The sequence below is a fragment of the Brachyistius frenatus genome, unplaced genomic scaffold, assembly GCF_029030835.1.
Source record: "Brachyistius frenatus isolate BFR_SWC_R1_liver_20210118 unplaced genomic scaffold, ASM2903083v1 Contig_1, whole genome shotgun sequence".
Lineage (NCBI taxonomy): Eukaryota > Metazoa > Chordata > Actinopteri > Embiotocidae > Brachyistius > Brachyistius frenatus.
In genome coordinates this window covers 9,352,534-9,379,305 of record NW_027210600.1, presented here as the reverse complement: position 1 = coordinate 9,379,305, position 26,772 = coordinate 9,352,534, and the positions used below count along the sequence as shown (strand labels likewise).

The 26,772-nt window shown below is 41.1% G+C and overlaps 1 protein-coding gene across 5 annotated transcripts in view; it reads right to left on the bottom strand.

Annotated features, from left to right (window-relative positions):
• The window catches only part of gria4a (glutamate receptor, ionotropic, AMPA 4a), a 102,042-nt gene extending 76,534 nt beyond the window's left edge, over positions 1-25,508 (bottom strand). For 4 of the 5 annotated variants that reach the window (XM_069689035.1, XM_069689046.1, XM_069689055.1 and 1 more), the window contains exons 1-2: positions 25,119-25,308; positions 21,592-21,750 (exon numbers count right to left, since the gene is read on the bottom strand). In XM_069689035.1, coding sequence (XP_069545136.1) covers positions 21,592-21,750; positions 25,119-25,212 — 253 coding nt within the window. In that variant the 5' untranslated portion in view covers positions 25,213-25,308. Of the gene's footprint in view, positions 1-21,591; positions 21,751-25,118 lie in introns of all 5 variants that reach the window. The other variant, XM_069689065.1, reaches the window with a different exon arrangement.
• Between the last annotated feature and the right edge of the window lie 1,264 nt (positions 25,509-26,772).

The window sequence follows — 26,772 nt, the reverse complement described above, 5'->3', positions numbered from 1 at the left end:
GGGCAACTTCAGTGACTCTCCGGGATTAAATGCAATGGAAAAAAATTATAACTTGCTTGTATTCAATATATACAGCAGCTAGCACTTTTGTTATAGCTTAAAAGAAGGAACTGACAACCGTATTACCTAGTTTTAACTTTCCAATAAGAGAAACCCTCTCTTGCAGAGGTCTTCAACAGGGGGTCCGTGACCCCTAGGGGGTCCGCGGAGGTACTGCAGGGAGTCCGTGAAACTTTTGGTTGATTAGACAATTTTTCATATTAAAAAAAAAAATAAAAAAAAAATAATAATTTACAAATTTAAATGTCTTTAAATATACATTAACATGAATCCAACATATATTGTAGCGAATGGATAAATGGAGGCAGAAGATGTTATCTTTCAGTCAGAAATGCACACATTCAGCGACACACAGGAGCTCTCTCAAGATGGGCACCGGTTCACTCACAGCACGAGATTAACCTGGACCTGTTCCTCCGAGCCTGCTGCACACAAAGAGGAGGACCCGCCCCTATCACTGCTGTGCCAATCACAAGGCTGCATGTTACATGCTGGCTCTCTCAGGTTCCCCGTGATTGACCGAGAGCCTATTCAGTCCTGAGCTGACTAAGATCCCAGACACAAGGACGCACGCTGCTAAAAACGTCAATTTGAATAGCTTGTATGCATGATTATCATGCAATTGGCAGACAATGTTGATATTGGCATTGGTATCAGTTGACAAGGTATGTTTATTAATGGCGGTGGCACGGCCACCCTACTCACTATACCTTGCACATGTTTAAAATAAAAACATGAATATATGAGCATGTGTATTATTTGAATAGCTTAGTATTGAATGCACAATAACAAGGTATGTTTATACATGGCACTATGCGCAGTTTAATATAAAACACAATTTTATACAATATTTACAGTAGTGTTCCATATCTCTCTCTATCAGTTTGGGGGTCGTTGGCCTGAAAAACATTGAAGACCCCTGCTCTACGGGATAAAGACCCTGAGAATTCACAGCTAGTGTCTCAGGAGAGGATCACAAAGCAAAATCAGAGTTCAACATTGTCATGAGCAACATCAATTATAGTAAAACAAAAACAAAAAAAATATATTTGAGATAATAACAAAGTACAAGGACAGATGAGGAAAAAAGTAACACTGAGCAGCAGTACAATCTCTGGAAGCAGCTGATCCAGTGTTCAATGTCTTAAAGTGAGGTGAGAGTGCAAAAACACTTGCCTTAATTGCTGCACCTCCTCAGGTAGATACATCAGCGGTTGAAGCGCTGATGCTTGTAGTTTCTAATGTCCATAGTTATGACAACCAGAATGCCGTCGAGTCATCAAATACATAGACTATGGCTGCATTGCATTGGCATTGTACAGCTTTTGTGGTTACAGAATGAGTCACAATGTGCAGCAGTGGACACAGATTTCTCTTTAACATGTTCTTCACTTTGTGTTTGTCAGGGATTTGTTTATTTTTGGGGTGGGGAATCTAATACTGAAGATTTGTCCAAAGAATACAATTAATAAAGTTTATCAGAGACGTACAGAACCAGAATGTCCCACTTCCAAAGCGGTCTGAAACACATTTGTCCTTCAAATAGAAATTCTATAAAGCAAAGTGTGAAGTTGATTTCTTTTCTTTTTTTTTTCCAGTTTAGACATTGCAGCAATTAATACTGAAGTTTTTAATTAGTAATAAAGCCACAGAGAACACATGCAAGTGAAACAAACATTAAACACCAAAGCAAATACATAAATAGGTGGTTTAGCCCTCAGCGTTCAGACAACAATCAATTTAGAAGTAATTGGCTTGTAAACTTGGAGAACACTAATGACGAAGACCAGTGGAAGAGTGCTTTTCACTGTTGATCAACTCTGTTGAACAAGGGATTTGTCATTATGCACAGCTAAGGGTTACTTGTTATTCATACATTACAAATCATACTCAAACTGGCTACGACACTGACATCCTTTTGCATCTCGTTTGCAGGGATGAACTCATTTATTGTTCATTTCTATTGGATAAACAGTGTTTCTATCTTATGCGGTACACAAGTTTCCTTGTGTATCTGCATATGTGTGATGATGCATGTATAACATATATGCCCAGTGGTGTATGTAAATAGCATTCAGAGCCTTATCGGCACATCAAGCTTTCAGGAGCTGCGTTTGACGATGACTCAGCCTCTTTCTTTCTTGAGGCTAAGCTGTTTACATGCAGATAACTACAAACAAACAGGACAGACAAGTGCACACACAGAATGAACTATGAGGAAGAATGTGCAAACGCATGTCAAATAATGCAGGATTCAAACAACTGCTTAGATGGATAGCTGGATGAACACAAATGTAGGAACACAGATTCAGTGGATACCGTAACGTGCGGCCTATAATCTGCAGACTAGGAAATATCCCTTCTTGTTACAAATAATAACAAAAGACATATTTACCAATCTATTCGGTATCTGTTTCATCTATCTCTCATTTGATATCAGTTGTCAGCATTGTATGGAGCATACACAGCAGGAAAACACTCAAAAAGTCCAGGGAGCTCAAAATGCAGAAGTCTTCTCATGAAAAATAGATTTGCTCTATAAAAAGAACCTACAATATATACCCCGAAGTCTTTTTGAGTTGCTTCAACAATGGTTGGAATATATATGGGGTGTTGTGACAGAGAAAATTTTGAGCAACATTTTGTGAAAAATGCCCTCAGTTTGGCAAAAGGTGAAACGAATGTTAATGTGAAATAAAACTTTGAAGTTGTTATGTCAGATCACCAATTCACTTTGAAACAGAATAGTCCCGCAGGGTATTGCCGTGGCAATTTTAGGGAATAATTTAACTCTTGTTTTTGTATTCACGCCCAAATAAGGGGTTTAGATATTTAGGTTTAACTGGAGTTCAAAGTCTGACTTAAATGGAGATGCTGCAGTATCGCAAGCGCTATCCGTGTTGCTGGTTGTGTCACGTCCAGGCAGCAACCCACCTTTTGTTTTGGGAACTGCTGTTTTGAAGCTGTCGCCATCTTGTTTTTTTGGAGCCAGAAGTGACCATATTTGGACGAGCTAGGCAGGAGCGCGAGGGGTGGATCTGACCGAGAACCCGAGGACACCATGGCCACCCGCCTGTAGCGCAAACCTGTCTGTACTCCAGGTATGTCAATCGCCCCCAAACATACCTCTCTTTGAGACCTACTATATAATGAATTATGTAATTGTTTCCAGAAGGAGCACAGGACACTGATCAGAAAGAGTAAATGTAGCTACTGACACCACAGTGACTTGTAGAAAAAAAAATGATTGACTACCAATTGAGAGTTGATGTTTTTTGAATGGGAGTCTTTTGGAGGTTTTTTTGGAGCCATACCCTAGTGGCTTTCTGTGGTATTGCACTTTAGGCCACTTCCGCATTGGCCTCTATCTTCAGACCCAGAGACCTTGTCTGTAATTAAATACGGTCTATGCTCACATCCCAACAGATGATGAAGGAATATCAACAACTGCACCCGTGATCTCTCAAGTGTTCTTGGCTGTGTAATATATATTCAGCTACATACCACGTCATGGGAGAGACATGAAAACATGATGATGATTTAAAATGCAAAAATAACAGATTTTTATAACTACATTTACTGCTATCTACTGATTATATTTAAACAGAAATGTTTCTACATCGCCAAATGCATCCTTTGGCCTATGGGCATGATCCTTTGACCATGTACAACAGAAACCCAGCATCTCTCGCCCTCTGCAGATCTAATCTTCCTTTCTCCTTCTCCCCACACAACTGCTCTGACAATATTACCTTCCCATATGGAGAATATTACTCGAGTATGCCATCTGTACTATCATCCTATCATCCCCTTGAGCGTGTCACTGAGTGTGTGTGTGTGTGTGTGTGTGTGTGTGTGTGTGTGTGTGTGTGTGTGTGTGTGTGTGTGTGTGTGTGTGTGTGTGTGTGTGTGTGTGTGTGTGTGTGTGTGAGAACTAGCGCCTGTGGGAAAATGAGCGAAAAGAGTGGGACATGTGTGTGTGTGTGTGTGTGTGTGTGTGTGTGTGTGTGTGTGTGTGTGTGTGTGTGTGTGTGTGTGTGTGTGTGTGTGTGTGTGTGTGTGTGTGTGTGTGTGTGTGTGTGTGTGTGTGTGTGTGTGTGTGTGTGTGTGTGTGTGTGCATGTCTGTAGTTGTGTGAATGAGAGAGCTGGAGAGTGAGTTTAAGTGCATGTGCATCGGTGCCAATAATTCACAATCTGCATAACACTGCCATGATAAGACACAGTGTAATAATCCCCACCAAGAGCTGATTGTCATAGTAGCTGCTCTTTGTCTGTGGAAGCGTTTTCCGGACTCTTTCAGTGTCTTCGTGCACACAGTTATCATTGTTACTCTTATGCATGCACTACAGACAACACAACTGTATTTTCTAAAGCTAAGGGAGAGATAATCGATGGCAGCAGACCTGTTCCAGGTTTATGTGGCAGGAAGGCAATGTCAGAATATCCAATCACCTCATAACACGAGTTCATGTGTTTTAAGATTCTGCTTGACTATAAGCCCTTTGACACTTGGAGAGCGGCCTCTCTCTGATTATCTCTCTCCCTCTCTAGCCTTTCCCCTTCCACCCTCGAGCAGACCAAACGCATTGCTGACCCAAATCTTTTCTACCTAGCCTCACCAAACACCAAAACCTCCTCCGAACATAAGAAAGAAAGACTGCAGGGCAAAATTTATAAAGAGAAGTAGTAGGCTCTGTCTTGACACACCAAACACACTCCCATACCATACACAGTTTCACATGTATCTTTTGGAGCTCTTTAAGTGTAATTACTAACTTTACCTTGACAAGTATTGCAATGAAGAGCTTCAGAGTGGACTTTTTCCCTCCAGCTGCTCAGTAGACAGTCAATAACGGATGCTCGTGAATGGTATGTAAGTACTGGAATTTAAAATGCAGTATGTACTGCAGACAGATGGAAAATAGAATTTAAAAAAATACAAACATATCCTCTTATTGTCATTCTAGATACACAGTCTAGACACCGTTAGGTAAATGTGGAACGAACAGTAAAAAGTGCCCTCTATTAAAAAGAAAAAAGAAAGAAAGAAAAAAAAAAAAAAAAAGATAGGGGTAACAGCAGTGGGATTCTCCAGGCAGTTTGTGATCCCATTTAGTAAGCACCCTCTGGTGACTCCTCCAACGAAAATAGTCCCAGATGGGAAGACTTTGACCTTGTTTTGAACTCCGTCTGCACTGCCAAAAGGTAATGTGGATGCTCAGCTACTTTAGATTTCCCAACTCAATGCCTCTCTAAATGGAGTTTTGATTAAGTAAGTGTCACTGTGATTAGAACACAGACTGAACATGTTTGGCACACAAAGTTTAAACTTAATTAATTTATATATTGTAAGGAGGATTCTGCTAGAGTTAATTAAGCTGGAGCCCCTTGTTCAAAAGAGCTTTTGGATTACAGTAAACAGAGTTGAGGTTATACCACAGTCATTGGTAATTATGAGCACCTATATCAATAGCAGGGAGACCATAACTAGTGGTGGAAGAAGTATTAAGATGTGTTATTTAAAGTAAAAAATACTGCACTTTAAATGTCATATGGTATGATACAGAATTTTAACCAAAAATGCAGTTATATTCACAAAACTAGTCTTTCTTCACTGTCTTTTAGGTATCATAGATTTGTTACTGTTTGTACGTGACACAGTATAGACAGCTTTTTATTGTTGTATTTGGTTGAGGAAGAGCAAATGCTGTCCAATCAAAGAACAAAGTTATGTCATATTTTCTGTGTTGAATTTGCAGCTCCCTGCACGCTCATGTACCACCCCAACATGTATTTCCTCTTTTAAACTAATTAAACCTCTGTGGGTGTGTACAAACTGTTATGCATTTGAAGGTAGAAAAAAAACAAATATTCAAACTGTGATGGCCTATTTGAATTCAGTACTAACAGTTTGCCTTGTGGTCCAGACTCAAATTAGTTTGAACTAATTACATGCCAGTTTAAATGCCTTCAGACTTTTATTTATTTATTTATTTTTATCTAAAGGACAGCTATGTAGTTTATTTTACTAGTACATGGAGTATATAGTGGTATAGTGACATCACATAATTCATAACCTATAGCTCTACTGAACGTACATCTGACTAGAGGTTGAATCAGCCAGATTGATAACACTCCATACACAGCTACGTGAAAAGTATAAAATTCACGTTGGAAATGAAGTAAAATTATGAAGTTGCATTACATTGAAATTCAGAAAAATACAAGGAATTACAATTTACATTTTGCTTTGGCATTGATTCCCCTTGAATGGCGCTTGGTTATCCATCCTGACTCTGATGAGTTGTTTTCATTAAAATAGGCAGCTGGTCAATATAATAAATGAGATGATGTTTGTGCAGTTTTGAGGCTTCATATTTTAATTTTGTTTTTCTTTTGCCTTTGCTCACAAGCTGAGATGGAAGAACAATGAGACACATTCTGAGCACTGCACATCAAAGCACCACAAGAGTCTGCAAATGTCTTTCACTGTTCTTTGACATGTTTCTGTGTGATTAAAGAAGAAAAATTCATCAGGAGCCTCTGTGTGAGGCTGCAAGTTTTGCCATGTGGTGCTGAGGCTAACTGCTGCCTGGCGAGTAGAGCAGTCCGAAGTCTGAATGGGGTCCTGCCAGGAAAAACCTGCTGGGCTGCTACCAGGGTGGAAAAGACACACCAGGAATGCAGTCAATCTCACATATCCTCCCTGTACAGACTGGTTTGTTTTTATGATACAGGGATTTCTATACTTGAGAAATGAAGAAGGCAGACACACAGAGAGTGCTGGGGGAAGGAGGGGGTAAAAATAGAAGCAAGGGAGTGTCCATCCATCACCGTGACTGTCTGAAGGGCCAGATCGATGGTGTGCGTATGTGTGTGTGTGTGCATGTTATTTGATGCACTCCACTACTTCAGACAGAAGAGCCAGAATGTGAGTGGGCAACCTGTGATGTGACTTTTGAAACACAGACACACATCTTGCCTTGTTCTCACACGCACAGACGCGCACGGACATGAACACACACAGGTAAGCCAGTGAGCTTAAGGAGATAAATACCAATCCTGTCAGAAAAAAATTGACCTCTAAGGCCAGTAAACACATAAACAAGAATACGTACGAACATATACAGTAGCCATCTCTGTCTGGCATAAAGGTTCTATAGCTTGCTTTTACTGCATTGCTGAGTCTGTGTATGTGTGCGTGTCAATACTCCTGTGGTCATGTAGGGCTGCCTTCCCTGCCTCTTTATGTGAATCTGCCCCTATGATAATTGTCATGGGGTGCCTAATTAACTATTTTCTTCTATTTCCATGAGATCCTTTCTCTCTGTTCAAATGAGCTCGGTTCCTGCTCTGATCAGTTTAATGGCTTTTTGGCTACCTACTCTGTCTCTTCCTATTTGTAAGTGTGATGAATTACCTGCTGGTTACCAATGAATCTATTACCCTTGCTGAATACCAATGGGCCATTAGGGATGAATTGGTTCAAGGCCGACACTCTCCTCAACGTTTGACAGAATTTCAGTCTTCTAGATGAGCAAACAAGGTTTTAACCAATGCTGACAAACTTGCATGGGTACACAAACAACGTATGTTACTCCAATTAAGGGAGAGTGGGAATAGTTTAAGAGTGGGAATAATTCAGCTTGAATAATACAGCAATGATTGAACTTTGTGGTTTTTTTGTGTGCATCCACACAATTTTAGGGTGTGTGTGCCGAAACAAATGTGTGTGTGTGTGTGTGTGTGTGTGTGTGTGTGTGTGTGTGTGTGTGTGTGTGTGTGTGTGTGTGTGTGTGTGTGTGTGTGTGTGTGTGTAAAGGTCATGCCTCTCATCTCTAAGTGAGCCTCAGTGAGAAGGGCTGAGTGGCAGCACTCATCAATATTAACTAAAGCCCTTCCTTTCATCCACATCATAAATCCATGGAAACAAACACTCATGTGGGTCTCAGGGTGTGTGTGTGTGTGTGTGTGTGTGTGTGTGTGTGTGTGTGTGTGTGTGTGTGTGTGTGTGTGTGTGTGTGTGTGTGTGTGTGTGTGTGTGTGTGTGTGTGTGTGTGTGTGTGTGTGTGTGTGTGTGTGCGCAAGAAAGGCAGAGAGAGAGAAAAACAGACTTGGATTGCATTGAGAGCTTCATAATTAAGAATAAATCTGTGTGAAATTATTATTATTTCCAGAGATTCCAAGTTTCAGTATGTGGGAGATATATGAAATAAAATACACAGGTGAGGTAAGTGGAGAGTTACAGGGAAATCAAAACAAACAGAGGGACAGATTGATACTGCAGGTGACACACGTGAATATGTAGGTGTAGGTTCAGTGAGCGCTTCCACCGTTAATGTGTCAGTTTGAGTTTATAAACCCACTACAACCACATTGCAGCTATTGTCCTACACCACAAGCCTTTTAGCAGCTAATGAGTGATGAGAATGACTAATGACAGACAGGAGGAAGGTGTGAGAGCCGCGGAGCCTGAGAGAGGAAGGAAATATTGTAAGTGATGTGAAAACAAATGATAAACGGTGACCGTGAAATTGGAAGTGAGAAATATAGAGAGGAGGAGAGGACAACAGAAAAGCTCTGTGTTTGTGTTTGTGATATTGTCCGAGTGCATACTTACGACTGTCAAAAAAGCAAGAGGAATAAAAGAGAAAGAGAAGAAAATCTGCAAATGAAAATCATTTGATCAGGACATGAAAACAACGGCAGCCAAGCCAAGAGAGTGAAGAACAACAAAAAGACGTCACAGACAATTACTGCGAACATGGCTCTGTTCAGTATAAACACCCCTGTGTTTTGCTAAGGCAACGCGCAACACTTAAAATCCGCTGTCATCTCTTCTCATGCTTTTCATCTTCCAAACGCCACAGCGTGAAAAACAAACACACAGGAAACAGACAATTTGTTTTTTTTCTGTTTACAGCATAACTATCATGCCCACTGGGAAAACAGGGGTCTTAATGAAACACATTATACAGACAGAGTATCTTACTGTGAGAGTGCATACAAGTGTGTAGGTATGGGTCAGTGTGTGTGTTAAGAGACACAGTCAGCCTTTCATCCTAGCGAAGTCAGATTACCTGGAGGATATACTGCATGGCTTAATAATATTATTCACTCTTCATTACTACTGAGGCTTGAACAAACAAGAAAGACAATGCGGTGCTGACCCGCAAATCATGTCCACATTAAAAAAAAAAAAATCCTCCATCCAATTGATTGATGTTTTCTGCCTGACCACAGCAAATTAATTCAAATGTTGTTCTCATTGTTACTTTATATCACTTGGCAGAAAAAAAAAACACTGCAGTAGGCTGTGGGAGGATTTAACTCAACCAGCTTTAGGGCTGGTAGTCTGTAAAACCTGCAATAAGAATGTCTCACTTATTTTCATTTTGCCTCAAGAAACTGCAGACCCACAAAAAAGAATTTCATTAACGTGAGTTTCAGTGCAGCTTTAGTATCAGTATGGCTCCCTAAACTCAGATCTATTGTCCTTTTTTCACCTTAACAAGCAAAGATACCTTTGCATTTCTGTGAAATATAGAGGTCTAATTGAATGTCCTTAAGATACATTCCTGTTGAAGTTAACAGACTGTGCAGGTCACTGTAATTATTTTAGTATGTAACCTAACTCTCCAACTTTTCTTTCCTCTGAGGGCTACGATGACAAAATGAAAGTGTATGAGAGCTATTCATGTTTAGTAACATTTGTTACCATAGCTAAGCTCTACCCTTTGGTTTTAAGCTTTTTTAAATGTGTCAAATCAAGTGTTCTAATAGAAGATTTAACGGGGACAATCCAGTGGCCCTTTGACTGAGACCCCTGCCCCTCCCGAAAGAAAAACATATCTAGGTCAAAAGCTGGTGCATGGCTGGATCCTGTGTGAAACTGGATGGCTTTTAATTTGAAAAGTCCCTGCATTCAGGTGAACTGCGGTGTAACTTTTGATCTCTCACTCACTCAGTGACTCCATAGCTCCGCCCCACTGTTGCGGTCCCGCCAACAATATTGTATTTTTGTTATTTACCTAATGTTTGAGCATCGGATTCTTTTCAGCTCAGCATGAGAGTTTCTGCTGCGACATTGACGGTCGCAGTTTCTGTCCTCTGATCTCTGTGTGTTTCACTCAGGGCGAAGGTCAACCTCTGCTGCACTGACATGGTGCAGGGCAGACACACGTGAAGGGAGCGAGGGGAGATTGTCCACTTGTTAATTGTTCGGGTTGATAGCGTCGTTCTCTCAGACAGGTTTAAAAAATAAATAAACAGACAAAACGATTTGAAATGGATTGCCAACTTCACTTGGCCGCCCGTAAATATACTTGGGCAGAAGCACTGCAAATTGTTCGAAGCATCAGCGAGCTACTTAGAAGCGGGTCGCGGGCTATTGGTTTTTCGCGAGCCATGAGTTGGAGACCTGGTATCGAAAAATTACAATGTTACATTGATGCTGCTATATAGTATGTTCTACATCATAACATTTGGCAGCAGATCATCAGAATAATAGATAAAGGAAACGTAGCCACGGTGACTTGTTAGATGAAGAGCTGCAGAAGCCAGTACACGTACAACTCATCGGCAAATAACCAACTTGCCAGAGTGGAAAAGTACTTTTATCAAGTGTGGTATGAAATCCCATACAGATCTCCATTTCTGATTTCATCTTTATCACTCAAGCAATTTCAGTTTGTTTGGCTGTCCTGTAAGCAGACACATCAGTTCTTCAATTTTATTTCGGACAAAGTAGCTACTCAAAGAGTTTTTGCTGTCCCAAGATAAGCACAGGGGGTCAACAGATACGTCAGGACTAAAATCATAAGCATGACAACATTAAGAGGGGAGTAAGGATTGTATAGAGTGTAATACGATTCACCGATCTAGTCTAACAAATTGTATTTAAAAAAAAGTCTGCATGTTTATTGCCTAGTTAGTCACTATTAACACAATAAAACAAAAAAACAACAACAACAAAAATGTCCTAATTGAGTCCAATCCTGCCTGTGCATCACAGCTTTCAACACCAGATAGGACATTTACTGCGATTAAGGAATTCATTTTTTGTTAGTGCGTAAGCTTAGATACTTTGATGCAAACAGGAGAAACTTGCGAAGGCTAAAACTGTCAAATAATTCTGCAGGGAAAAATTTCAAAAAAATACCGTAGAAACTCTTCAAGGTAAAGCATCATAAGTCTACCATAAATATACACAGTCAATTGAGAGGGAAGCACCAAGCAGACGGTCCATCAAGAGATCAACAATCAATAACGAGATTTGTTATCATACAAAGTCAATTTGATGTTAGACGTGAGGAGCGAACAACCCTCATCTCAAAGATGAAAGATATCAGCTTTGTGAAAGCCGAGGGTTTTCAAAGTTTGATGGTATTTGTTGAGCTCAAGTTGTGGGTGGTGAGCGTGAGTGGGTCTCTCTCTCTTCCTGTGTGTACGTGAAGCAGTGGCTGTTTGAATAATAGTCAACTGGTTCCCCGCAAATATCGAACAGTAGTTTTGCTTGAAATGCCCATCCCTGCTGTTCAGAAAAGTGACCTGAACTTAATGTCACGAAGGACAGAAAGATGATGAAAAGCAAACATCTATCTCTACACGGTACTACAAGCAGGATTTCCTATACTGTAGAGAGTCCAGAAGTTTTTGAACTACTGCTAGAGTGATCTGCTCATGAACTCCTTCACAAGTGAAGGGTGTGAACTTCTGTGACTCCTGTGAGGCTGAAATATAGCGGAAATATTAATGAATACCTTTAAAGATGCATGAACATTTACAAAGTGTGACTCATTAATACGGGTGGTATGAGGACTGCAACATGTGAACATGGCCCCCACCCCACCCCCAAAAAAATGCAGTTATAAAACACACTGAATGCTCACTGAATTCCTCCTGCTTCATGTCGGTGCAGCGCTCATGTCGGCGTGCCACAGTGAATACCACATCTGTTCGCACGAGTGCGTGCCAACATGTTTGACCCGTCGGTGTCCACTGCGCTCCATGCACAGCTGATCACTCACAGGTCTACAAGAAAACTCAGTCTGTTTCAGTCACAACATCATTGATGAACAAGATAAATATAAACCACTGTGTTAATGCTATTATTATTCCTCAGTCACAGCAGCTCTTTGTAAACTGGTCGAGTGCAGCTTAGAATGACCCCCGGAGGTATTATAGTGGATGAACTGGTTGTTTTCAACCAGTTGCTGTAGTTTGTTAATGCAAATATATGTCCAAACACCTACTGTATGTGATGACGTCTATTAGATGTACTTAACTGGATAAGATAAGATACTAATTCACGAGGCAACTTCAAAACCTCATGACCACCATCTGCCGTACATAGCTCAAAGGCTCAGGAACTCATGATATAATGGAAGGTGCAGAATGCCTTGGTTGTATTGTGCTCAGTAGCTCTTCACTGTGTTTTCATCTCTAATCTACTACTATTACGACATATTAATTACCTAAACTACAGCTTTAGGCCTATTATTTACTGGTGGCTAACAAAATAACGTTGTAGGGAAGCTACCTGTGGTGTTTCAATGAAATGAATCAACTTTTGCCTCGCTATTAGCAATGTACCAGATAATGTATCTTGATTCCAGGAAAAGCATTGAGGGTGCCGTCACAGTCATCGACCACTAGTAACATGAATAAACGAAGGTTTGCTGCAAAGTAAATCTCCCTGCCTTGCCGGGGTTTCAAATTTCATTTCACTCTATTTTCCCTAGTGTGGTCATTAAGAAGACATACAACCATGCAAAACGTCACCAATGAAGATGAGAGTACGGTGCTATTATTGAGCGTCTCAAATCATCTACAAGATGACTGAGCCATTTAATGGGAAGACATGAGCGAGGCAAAGGCACAGCGGCATGCTGTATATGAGGAAGTCCGAAATATACAGACAGGTTGGCAAATCAATGTGTCTATGTGTCAGAAAGAGAGACAGCGAGAGGGAGACTGTGTACAAAATGTTATTTATTTATTTGTGTGTGTGCTGCTGAGTTGTAGCTGCCTGTTCCAGAGATCTATTTAATCAAAGTTCCAAGGCTGGATATGTGGAGTAAATGTGAAACCCTGAGGAACTCTTGGGAAGTGTGTGTTAACGCGTGCACACACTAACGCTCAACGTGTGTACGTGTGTGTCTTCATGGTCATCAGTGTGTAAACACCCTCTCAATTAACAACTCGAGTGAGAAACAGCAATTTTCTTGTCATCATGGGAATACTTCTCACCACGTGTCATCATTAATGAGACATACTGGTAACAAGCCTTTAAAAAACAACAGCTCTAAGAGCCGCTGAAAACAACGCGATCAATCAACCTCAAACTGTGATTGGTCACTTTGTGAGGAGTCATTAAAAAGTTGAGCTAATTGGAGCTTTGACAATTACAATTGCATAATTGTATTACTAGGAAATGTCTAACTGCTTGACTAAAACGTCAGAGTTCATCTGCAAGTAACTATGAGAGAGCTTTTAAATTTATAGCTGAGCATTGCAGTCATCAATGGTTTCACCACAACAACACTACGAGCATGTATTACAAGGGATGAGGCTACAGCAGCTTTGATTGCCTTCTTTACATTCTTTTGTTAACTTTGCGATATAGAAGTGATAAGTTTACATGCAGCCAACATGTATCAGGGCAGCGATCGTGGTGAACAGGAGGTTTGCATGGTTTTGCAAGAAATGTGTTACTGAAGAAATGGCGACTAATGCTCTCTATGACTGTGTTCAGACTGCAAGCCCAAATTTGTTTTTTTTTGGTCATATCCAGATTGTATCCAGATCGAATCGAAGAGCAAAAAAACCCCACATGAAATGCTATTTTGCAATTCCAATCGGATTTCTACAGATGCATCTCAGTCGGACACACGGTGACAACGTCATTTTCACAGAGACAGAGTGAGCAGAATCTATGCTACCGCTAGCATAGCGCTATCAGAAAGTGTTGTTTTTTGCGCTGTAAATACAACAACAACACTCCACGGACAGAAGCCAGCAGCCAGCAGCTTCCATGTTGGAAAGCTGCATCACCGGTGTAGCTGTGCGTACGTCGTTACCACAGCAACCAATGCTGATTAATTGGTGATGTCGTGACACACCTAATCCGATCTGTTCACCTGCAAATAATCTGAAAAAAAAAATCAGATTTGTCTGCAGTCTGAACATCGCCTCTGTTGCCAGAACTCTGCATTTTAATGATACACTAAACCTCTGAAAAAGAGACGCTGATGCTTCCACATCATAACTCCTCCAATGACATCTGAGCTGTTTACTGTTTTGATATTGTTTTTAACACATGAACCTGTTGTGTTTCTTTGACTGTACAGCGCTGAGTTTGCACATTTCATGGCAATCACCCTGACTGAATGAAACACCCACCCCCGTAAACACACTGCATCAGTACTGTTGCTGACAGAGTTCTGAATTATACGATTTCTTCTAAAAACACCAAACATCAACGTATCAACGGTCACGCTGACATGACGTTTTATTATCTTCATATCAGAATCTTATATCAGACTAAATGTAGTAATTGATGACTGATAATATGGGAACTATTTGTCCTGAGTGTAGGTGTTACAACCGTTGGCTTATTCAGAAGTCTAATAGCGGTCACATCTTTGAGTTGATTAATTTTGTCCTTAAGTCTCAACAATGGGAGGACGAAACGAGACTGACACACGAAGGAGATTCTGACTCCAGCAGTTTGTCTCAGTCGGGCTGAAAAGATAATCAGGTGCAGCCTGCGTGTAAATGCAATCTGTGGCAGTCAATAACACGTAAACAGTATTGATTTGCAAATGATTCACTATAGGGACAATCTATACGAGATCTAGATGGCAAATGAGGTTATACATCACCGCAATAATCAAAGAACCAAACGACACCAAATCACTCATCATCGTCATTACAATAGAATAGAATAGCTTATCAATAAAAAAAAAAGAAGTTATCCACATATATAAAATCTTATTTCCAGCCATGGAGGCACAACATTATGTCTCTCTGCTTTGGCACCACAAACCAGGCATAACCACCTCTTTGTTACAAATCCATTTCTCTCCATTTCTTTCTTCTCCATCCCTAATTCACCTTATCGTTTTCTGTCTATCTTCATCACACTCTGTCAATGGATTTTTTTTTTATTCACAGCACACACACAGCCAAGTTCACATGATCTCATGCACCTCAGTGACACACAGGTTTGCACACATGCATTCTGTGCAGACAGAGATGTCACCACATATGCATACTCACACTCACACAGTCTCACACACACACACACACACACACACACACACACACACACACACACACACACACACACACACACACACACACACACACACACACACACACACACACACACACACACACACACACACACACACACCGTGCAGCCGTTGGTCACGCTAATCCATATGCATTAATTTCTATAAGCCAGTGAATAGAGCTGCGGCAGCGAGCTCAGTGGAATAGTGTGCTTCTCTCAGTGAGGCTCATCAAACCGACACACGCATACACACAAATGCAACGAAGTCAGACAAACCTGCACGTATCGACGTACTCAAAGAGACAGACACGCATGCATGCGCACGCAGGAAAACAACGGAGATTGACAGCAGCCGAGGACGTATGACCGTGTGACCCTGGTACAAGAAAGTGGGTTGTATTCCTCTGTGAATATGGAAAACGATGGGGACCAGGGATTTTTATGATCCATTCACGCTTTCTGAATACTAGAATAGAGAAGAACTAGCCAAGGTCAGAGGCAGAATTCCCTATTCTAATTCGGAGCGTTGCTCACAACCCGGAGCAAGAGTCAGGGATTAATTTAGAGATCCATTCACCACGCCTGTGAAGAGGAGAGGGACGGCAAGACGTGATGAAGAACAGAGGAGAAAAGGAGGAGAGGGAGAGTCTGAGGAGATGGGGAGACAAAGGAGGGAGTGACGAAGAAGAGGAGAGGGAGAGAGGGAAAGATGGATCAAGGCAGAAAGAAGGTGGGCAAGAGAGAGAGAGAGAGAGAGAGAGAGAGAGAGAGAGAGAGAGAGAGAGAGAGAGAGAGAGAGAGAGAGAGAGAGGGAGAAGTGGTTCCACTTGTTAGGAAAGACAGAGAGACAGCAGACTGTTCACACTGAAGAGCTTCATTTCCCGACCACTTCCGTCTTTTATATTCCAATGCCTGGATGTTAGTGTGTGTGTGTGTGTGTGTGTGTGTGTGTGTGTGTGTGTGTGTGTGTGTGTGCGCGTGCGTGCGTGCGTGCGTGTGTCGTACACCTGCGATAGAAAGGTAGATACATGAAGACGGGAAGAGAAACAGCAAGACAGTTGAAAGCTGAGCTGAAAAAGAGTAAAATAAAGGAGAAAATGAACCATACTCTCCAAAGGGAGAAGGAACATATGCTACTATACTTTTCTCGTTGTCAACAAGTCCCTTGAAAAGAAAACCAAAAACACAAGTCCATCTCTCAGAACTGTCCGACTTGCCTCGAAGCCCATTCTTTCAATTGAAGACATAAACCCTTCGAATTGGGTCAAAAATGTCTAATTCTTTATTGTTAAATAGGCTAATTTCAACATGCAGACATTGCAGCTGTTAGCAAACTTTACTCAAACAGTGCATTGTGCATTCATCGGGGACTATTTACCATCCACAGGTGAATGCACATTACACGGGATTCACTGAAAACAAACTTTAGTGGTAAAGTTCATGGGAAGGAAGGAACATGTCAGCCAGGCTGATAAGTGTTAATTGCCATACATTTAATTCCAATGTGATTGACCTTAGTGACTCCCTAACTTTTCATTTAACACCCCTGGGAGGTTTATACCTTTGGTTTAGATTAAAATGTTTCTTTAGCTACTGGACACGTCACGTAGACATTCATGCCGTCAGCAGGGAAAATTATATTATCTCTGGTGATCCGTTTGCAAAGTCTTTTGTTGTGTTTTTTGTTGTTGTTGTTCTGGTAATAGTTTCTGGACGAATAGAAATGTGTTAGGAGGATCAGTTCATTGTTGGTTGTGATTGATTTAATGACAATAATAGAAATATCGCTGCCTTTTTCCGTTTTCAGTCTTTTTCTGTTAACGAGAGAAAAATCCTCTTACTCCACACTGACGGTATAATATATAAATTCTGTATCATAGTCTTTCAGCTCTCCATTGAAGCTATACTGTATGATGCATAAACTGAAATATTCAAACTTAAAATCCCTGGCTGCACCATTCTGTCAAATAGATATATTTGAGATGACGGCGTCTTTTTATACTTTCTCATATTTAACCTGACGCAAACAAAATCTATCGAAGCTTTCGGATTACTAATACGAATTATGAAACTCCTTTAACTGAACTACAAGTAGGTCATAGGGATTTAAGTAGAAATTGTATAAAAGAAAAAAAAAAAGGGGGGGGGACTACAAAGAGAAAAGAAGGTTTCCGGTGGTCACTGAAACATATCTCAGCCTGTCAGGCTTCAGTGAATGCACACAGGCTATAAAACACCTGCTGCATTGTTTCATACTGTCAGAAATGATTGTGCCTCTCCCCTGAGTCCACCCCTTTACTCATCACTGATATCCTACTCCGCCCCTTACATGATAAGAAAGAAACCTGATGTGAATTCATTGTGTACCATTCACACAGTGAACAGAAAGAGATGCAGCATGTTATGATATTTGTGGGTGGAAGGTAGAAGATGGATTATTAATTTTACAATCATTGTGGGTTGGATTAACTAACCTATTTATTAATGTGGGTCTATAATGCAGTGGGGGTAGTAGACAAATGAACTTGGAAATTATATTACAGTTTTGATTTATGATTATAATGTGACTTCCATTTGGCTGCAGTAAATTTCATAATAATAACCTTCAGTGATGTTAAACGTCTACATTTATTTTACTCTTGTGAAACACAACAAAAATCCATTGCTAAGGTGATCCTCCAAACCTCTCAGACTTTGAGGCACTCTTTTGAGAAGCATTATTTTGTTCTTGTTATACGCATTGATATAACATTGTGAGGAGAAGCACTGTATTGTTGTATAATACTGTATTGATTTTGTTCGCCCTGCCTATAGTTAACAGCCTCAGTAGTCGATTTGTTAAAGCTTAATGAGATAAGGAGGTAAAACATTACAACACAATCACTTGAATATTTCCCTAAAATAAGATGGATGGACCACCGGGCTGTGTTAACGAGCGGATGTGATATGATACCTGTGAGAGAAATTCAGCGTTCAGCACAAAAAGCTGTCTACCTCATTCACTGAACACCTCCACATTTTGCAGACAGACTTTCATGTTGCTTTCCTTTTTGATCATTTAAATATAAGCACCACACACTGTTCACTAACGCTCAGCGCCGCTTCTCAGAAACCAAACTTATAGAGAGTATCGACTATCTCCTTTTATGCACCGACTTAAAAGACACTGTTTGGCAGATGAGTGAGAGAAGATTGTTCCCATCTTAAACACAAAACTGAAACAGACTGGGGCAAAATCACGCAAGCACACACACACCTATCAGCAATGTAAGCTTTTAGATTACAGCTGCATAAACCAGTGTCACCCAGCAGATATTAGAAAACAAACAACCAAAGTTTTGTGGGGTGAACACATACTGGCAGCCAAAAAACAGTCATCTCATCGTCCTAACAGGTGAAACAGTAACAATGATTATGTCAGCAATCTTTTGTTTTATAACATAAAATGATCATGGCACCAAGACGCCAATCAGATTAAAGGAACAGAGTTTTGTGAATATGCAAACAACGTTATAACCACTACAGAACTGAAAAAAAAGTGCGAAAAAAGAAAATTAAATAAACATATTTAACTTAAGTTGGTGTTTTGATAAAAAAAAAAAAAATGCTTTCCAGGATTGCATATATGAACATTCTTGCATTTACTCATTGTTCCTCTTCTTTTATTGTTCATTGTCAAACACAAAATAGTTTTGAGATATGTCTGAACAAAGATGAGGAACGGCTACGCCTGGCTACGGTTTATGTTGCCTATTTGGTCGAGAACTGGGGATTCTTCCAAATGCTGTCTTTAAAATGCTTTGAGAGACACTGTGGACGAATACACAGTGGTGTGAAAAGGTGTTTGCCCACTTCCTGATTTCTTATTTTTTTGCATGTTTGTCACGTTTAAATGTTTCAGATCATCAAACAAATTTCAATATTAGTCAAAGATAACACAAGTAAACCCAAAATGCAGTTTTTAAATGAAGGTTTTTATTATTAAGGGAGGAAAAAAAATCCAAACCCACATGGCCCTGTGTGAAAAAGTGTTTGCCCCCTAAACCTAATAACTGGTTGGGCCACCCTTAGCAGCAACAACTGCAATCAAGTGTTTGCGATAACTTGCAATGAGTCTTTTACAGCTGTGGAGGAATGTTGGCCCACTCATCTTTGCAGAGTTGTTGTAATTCAGCCACATTGGAGGGTTTTCCAGCACCAACCGCCTTTTTAAGGTCACGCCACAGCATCTCAATAGGATTCAGGTCAGGACTTTGACTAGGCCACTCCAAAGTCTTCATTTTGTTTTTCTTCAGCCATTCAGAGGTGGACTTGCCGGTGTGTTTTGGATCATTGTCCTGCTGCAGAACCCAAGTTGGCTTCGGCTTGAGGTCACGAACAGATGGCCGGACATTCTCCTTCAGGATGTTTTTGGTAGATGGTAGAATTCATGGTTCCATTTATCACAGCAAGTCTTCCAGGTCCTGAAGCAGCAAAACAGCCCCAGACCATCACACTACCACCACCATATTTTACTGTTGGCATGATGTTCTTTTTCTGAAATGCGGTGTTACTTTTACACCAGATGTAATGGGACACACACCTTCCAAAAAGTTCATCTTTTGTCTCGTCAGTCCACAGAGTATTTTCCCAAAAGTTTTGGGGATCATCAAGATGTTTTCTGGCAAAAATGAGACGAGTCTTAATGTTCTTTTTGCTCAGCGGTGGTTTTGGTCTTGGAACTCTGCCATGTGGGCCATTTTTGCCCCGTCTCTTTCTTATGGTGGAGTCATGAACACTGACTTTTACTGAGGCAAGTGAGGCCTGCAGTTCTTTGGATGTTGTCGTGGGGTCTTTTGTGACCTCTCGGATGAGTCGTCGCTGCGCTCTTGGGGTAATTCTGGTCAGCTGGCCACTGCTGGGAAGGTTCACCACTGTTCCATGTTTTCTCCATTTGTGGATAATGACTCTCACTGTGGTTCGCTGGAGTCCCAAAGCTTTAGAAATGGCTTTATAACCTTTTCCAGACTGATAGATCTCAATTACTTTCTTTCTCATTTGTTCCTGAATTTCTTTGGATCTCGGCATGATGTCTATCTTTTGAGGATATTTTGGTCTCCTTCACTTTGTCAGGCAGGTCCTATTTAAGTGATTTCTTGATTGAGAACAGGTGTGGCAGTAATCAGGCCTGGGTGTGGCTAGAGAAATTGAACTCAGGTGTGATAAACCACAGTTAAGTTGTGTTTTAACAGGAGGGGGCAAACACTTTTTCACACAGGGCCATGTGTGGTTTGGATTTTTTTCTCCCTTAATAATAAAAACCTTCATTTAAAAACTGCATTTTGTGTTTACTTGTGTTATCTTTAACTAATATTTAAATTTGTTTGATGATCTGAAACATTTAAGTGTGACAGACATGCAAATAAATTGGAAATCAGGAAGGGGGCAAACACTTTTTCACACCACTGCATCTGGATTTTTACTGTGATAATATTTTTTTAACTTTCGAAACGCAGACACCTGTAGGATGCTGAGCTGTTTTGAACTGTTGGCAACCAGCTGCCCTCGTGGCCTTGTTAACACAAACTTGCCAGCACAAATTTCACAAAATCTCTCTCACAAGCTTCTAGGTCGAGAGGGTAGCGTGAAAGATTCGATCTCAGCTCCCAGAGAACAGACAGGGATGGTGACAGATTAGCTGTCATCCTTCAAAAGATCAGAGAGGACACAAGTACCATCTGTTCCCCTCTGTTCTGAACACAAAGGGCCCGTTTTAAATACTGCCTGCAACTATTCCCACACTAATGATGAGTAATATTAACTTTTTGCAGATTGGAGGGATAATGTGGATAGATGTGAATGACATGGGAGAAACAAAGTATCAGTCTGATAAGTGTCAGCAAAATGAGCCACACTGCCGAAAAATGCCACACAGTAGGAGTGTTTGCATTTAGGATTTTTGAATCGTACTTTACCTTGTCTGAAATCAACATTTGAAAATGGCAATTTGTTGCAGTTAGTTTTCAAACTAAGTTTGCCAAAGACCACTCAGCTGCTGCATTGTGCACGACTAAATGATAAAATTGGAGTCTGATCTTTTAATGTACCTGATTTCTTAACTAAACCAATCTTTATCCAACAGTGAGGCTGTAAATCCATCATGAAGAGAGCACAGAGAGACGGAGAGAAAGAAAATACTTGCATGCATGTTTCAGTTTCACTCTGAGTCTCACACACACGTTTGAGCACTTACATGCATTGGTGACTGCGAAGCTGTTGGCGGTCTCTATGTTGTCGACGTGTGGAACCAGGTTAAAGGGAGCTTCTGTAGCATTAGGGCTGGTGTTGTGAAGGAAGATAGCTAGTCGAAATGCTGTATACTCCTGATCAGTATTCCTAATGAACAATCCACCTAGAGAGAGGGACAAAGAGGGAAGTCAAGAAAGGCGAAGAACATGATGGAGAGGAGAGGAAGTGAGTTATTATAGGGCGGAGTGGGGTCAGTTTGGAACGTGGTGAGAAAGGGAGAGCGACAGGAAGAGGGTGAGTAATGTGGGGAAAGAAAGATAGATGGGGAGGGCAGAGAAAAACAGAGGAGACAGAGAGAATAAAGCCAAGATCTTCATTAGCTTTGTTACAGGAAGTCATTTGTCTTTCAGCACATTCTCACGCACAAACATGAATACAAACTCACTTGTGGAGGCTCGGACGGCACATTTCTTTGACGAAGAAAAGAGAAACAACTAAGCTGGCAGGAAAGCCGTCAAAGAGATCATGAGTGAGAAAGGACATAAAAGGATACAGAGGGGGAAGGCCAGATCAAAAAGTGTAATTTCAATAAAGGAGGAGCATGGGCCGTGTGATCAAAAAGGCAGAGGGAGGCAATTGCTAAGTGTCATTGGCTTTTAAAAATGAAAGCATTCCTTTGTACAGTTAAAGATGTGTGTGAGAGGGGAAAGAAGAGATGATTAGAAACAATAAAGTAAATGAATAAAGGTAACCACTGCAAAATTTCAAAAGAGGATGAGCACTTGAAAGTATGTGAGAAAAGAGATGACAAAAACAAAGACACAGCTTTGCTTGAAATTAAGAAAAACTAGAAACAAAAAAGCTCAAGAGTCACGGGATCTTTTTAGGGCGTTCTCACATTACATGTTCTGCCGAGAGCGGGACCTCTTCCATTACCTGAGCCTGATGACAGATATCGAGAACCGTAATATAACACCAGTCACTGCTACAATCAGCTGAAAATAGACTAAACGTAATATAAATTTGCTATTTGCCTTTGGCAAAATTTTAAAAGGAAAAGAAAAAACACAATCGTTTAGATCCATGCTTTTTGAAACTGTTAACAATTACCCATACTGAGGAGGAGTTTTGTAATGAGATATTTAATGATCAAGAGAAGATGAAATAACCATAAGTCATATATTGATCTCAATAACACAAAACACTAAAAGCTTCTGGGAAAACATAAAGATCCTGTCCAAATATGATTGAAGACATAAAAAGAATTTGATTTGAAATTTTTATTTTTTTTTATCTGATATGACTTCAGAAAATCATTGGATATTACAGCTTCTATGGATATGTAAAAAGGTTTTATTTTATGAGTTAAACAACTGAATACAAGACTCCTTTTTTACAGCTATGATTCTCAACTTTTCACTTTCCGCATCACACTTGTGTAAGTTACATTAAAACGCTGAAGCTCATCTGCTTCCCAAATAGTTGTGATGTCGACAAATCGTGCTTGTATGAGCAGGTGCGAAACTGAAATTCAAGGTGAGCACAGAAAATATTTTTCCATTGAGCAGCTGAATTGAAAAGAGCCTTGTAGTGTCAAACTCTGTGCCAGCTTCATTCTGCACAGTGAAGCTCAAACACCCAAAGGATGCAACAATCAGCAAAACGTGTGTTGAAGTTCGGGTGGACTTCAGGACTTAAAGTACAGCAGCTGCCTTTGATTCCAACCATCACAAGGTACACTGGAGATTTAAACTTTTTATGTATGTTTCAGTGTAACTAAAGGTCCTTTTGTACGTCTAACATTAACTGAATGAACCTTTTTGTTGTTGTTGTATTGTGGTGGATATGAACGTGATCTTTTTTCTTTCAAATGCTCGCCCCTTAGATTGCTTCTACACTGCTTCATGACTTGAAATTAACTGATGTGACTTAAGTTTAATGGATTTAGACTCAATTCAACTAAATTGGATTACACTGGGAGACTGCGAAGCCTTGACATTGCTTTGGGAGGGAGAATAAAAGATGACAGGGGGAGGAGTTGGGAGGCACAACATATTGAAGGAAGCAATCGTCACTACATACCATGTCACTTAGCGACACATACCTGCACAGATAGACAGAGACCTTACAGCTGGAGTGTGTGTGGGCCATGTGCAAAAACAACTTAATAACATTAAACGCTGTCTTGTTTATAATTAATAATTGGGAGTGTAGGTTTTGAGGACAAAAAAAAAAAGTGGTTTTCATTTTAGGGTAGAATTCCCCCGTAGAGCACACATGTTCACACACATCCACTTCAGCTCAGGAGTCTTGATATGTCCCAACATGACACGTTATTGCACCCATTTCTCAAAGACTTTTCACATATTCTCATCGGTGTCAGTCTCTGTCTCTCTCCCACACACATATGTGCAGTATGTAAAATTAAACTGTCTGTGCTTCCACTGACTTTACACTTGTGTGTAATGCAGAGATATGCAAATAACTCTTCAAGTGAATGATCGTGCATGTACAGTGGAGTGTTTAAGGAGGATGGGCGGTGGGAGGGAAGACGGCATGTATGTGCTTCTGCAAGATCACACATTTTACAGAGTCTGTATGTGCAAGCAAGCATGTTCAATGTGTGTCTGTGTTCCTGCCAGTGTAAATGTGTGCACCCTTATGCCAGATATTTGTAACTGTGGGAATGAATAGCACAAACCATTTGTGCATTTCAATGACTGCATGTGCACCGTGTACATGTAACCATGCATGCTTGAACATCACTGAAACGATGTGTGTGTAGCAAGCATAAAATGTTTAGCGCATTAAGTTTATTGGCAGCTGTAGGGAGACAGAGTCAAGGAACCGAATCTCATTATAGGACCTCCCAGCTGCCCCCCACAAGGAGTGATGCAGTGCATTCATTATCACACACACCCTGCATGAATGTGTGTGTGTAAGAGAGAGAGAGAGAGAGAGATACAAAAAAAAAAAGAAAAGAGATTCCGTGCATGTGTGGTCCACATGCATTCTGCAAAACAAAGATGATCAAGGTTCAGTTAACTTTGTCTCTGATCTTTTGAAAGACAGGCTTATCCCGCACTGACACCGGGTAACAGGAAAAGGGCAGAGAGAGAGAGAGAGAGAGAGAGAGAGAGAGAGAATGCTGCAGTGTCTAAACACTGAAGAAGACTAGAAGGAACAAAGCTCGCTGAAACATTCATGAACCCAGAACAGCTTTTAAAATACACGCAAATACAGTAAAAGGATGGACATAGAGTGAAAGAGTTTGTGCGCCTTAATAAACCGTATGAGTGACAGAGTGAAGCAGGATGCGTTGGGTAAAAAACACAAGAGGGGAAGGCTGCAGCAGAAAATGTTTCTATAGTTGTGTGTTCTTCTGTTCCATTATTCCTGAGTGAATTTCTTGTATTTTCTACTGTTGCTGTGTTTTGGAGGGTCCTGCTGCCCGCTAAGGATCCACTGGTTTTCAGTGTTGCGTGTCTGATCTGAGTGTCCGTGCGTAAAATCAGTAATCCTCCAACTCACCTATCTGCACTGAGCTGGGGAAAGCCCCTGTCGCCAGCCCCCAAAGGGCGGAATACACCCCGAGAAAGTGCCAAGAAAAAATAATAATCCTCATTTTTCTCTTTCCTTCAATCCCTTCAAAAACTGTTGAGAGACATCGAGAGACAGGGGGAGATGCGAAAGAGAGCAAAGGCGTCAGAAAAAAGGTGAAAAGGAAGAAAGATGAGAGAGGTTTCTTTCCCCCGTTTTTCCCAGTAGTATTCCTACTCCATGGTGGGTTCCTTCGTTTCTTTCCCTGCAGTGTCCGCTCGGGAGAGAGCTGTGTGTCCGGTGCACATGTGAAGACGGGGAGAGAGAAAGAGTGGGGAAAGTCGCTAGAATGCTTGGCGAGCTGGGAGAACAGTCTGCATGGTGGAACTGGACATGCGCGTGCCGTCTCTCATTCTCTCTCTCTCTCTCTCTCTCTCTCTCTCTCTGTCCCACTCACCCTCCCATCCCCTCCTCTTTCCCCTCTTTCTCTCGCTCTGGGTTAGATGGTCCGTTTCTCTCTGAACCACCTTTCCTCCTCTACATCTCCTACTTGTCCTTCCCAGTCTACCGTCTCCAACTTGCTGTAACACTGCCTGTGATAAGGTTTGTTGGTGGTAGTTGTTGAGACAAGGGTAAGAAGACTCCCTGTGTGTTTCCCATGCGTGTTCACGCGCACCCCCTGGACCCCGTGTGTGCGCTTGGCCGCATTAAGCCAAACAGAACTCATATTTTCTATATCTGACTGTCACCACTCCCTCCATTTGTGTTAAAAATAAATCCGTGTGCGCGCACAGGAAATTAATCAAGCAAGAGAAAGTGTTTCAAATGAAAGTGGAGATGAAAAAAAAGAGTGCAGCTGATTTGTTGTGTTCTGATTGGCGAGGCAGACCAAAGTGAGAATGAGTAACAGAGCTTCTTGCGCCCATAACTAATTGCATTACAAACCCAATCCATCCTTTACGCAGCGGTCCGCTCTGCTGTCAAAGCAGACTCTAGCCTGGTGCGTGTCCCACTAAGGCAGCAGCGTTCAGGCCAGCTGACAGAGGGAAACCTCAGGCCGCCTTCCGCTGCGGGACGCTGATGGCGCCCTGGGGACCTGCTAAAATCATCGTTATTTCAACGTCACGACCTCATGAGCGAAAACATCTGGCCACGGAAAGGAGGGGGTAAAAAAAAAAAAAAAAAAAAAAAAAGACACAAGGATAGCGCGACCATTTAGCGGCACAGAGTCATACGAGCCTGAAATAATGAGATGTTCTGAGTATCTTAAAATAGGAAAATAAAACGGTGAAAAGAGAAGCATTGCCCAAAGAAGGTCTTGTTCTGTTAGAGTACGTGATGTTACAGCCGTATCCCGTTCAGAATCGTTTCATCTAGCCTTCCGGTAGCAGATCGGTAAAACTGACAGACGGTCTGGGATCGCGCAGTTACACGGTGGAGAGCACGGTTTCATTCTTCCAGATGGCAAAACGAAAGGGACGCTTCACGGCTTGTCCCAGTGAAAGATGCGGTCTGTCCATCTCGAAAGGGTTTTCCCGGTTGCCTGCAGAGCATACGAGTACATCAAACAATCTAATAGCCTGGAAAAAAAAAAATGCAAGTTCAACATCTCTTACGTTTTACACACGAGAATGTTAATTAACTT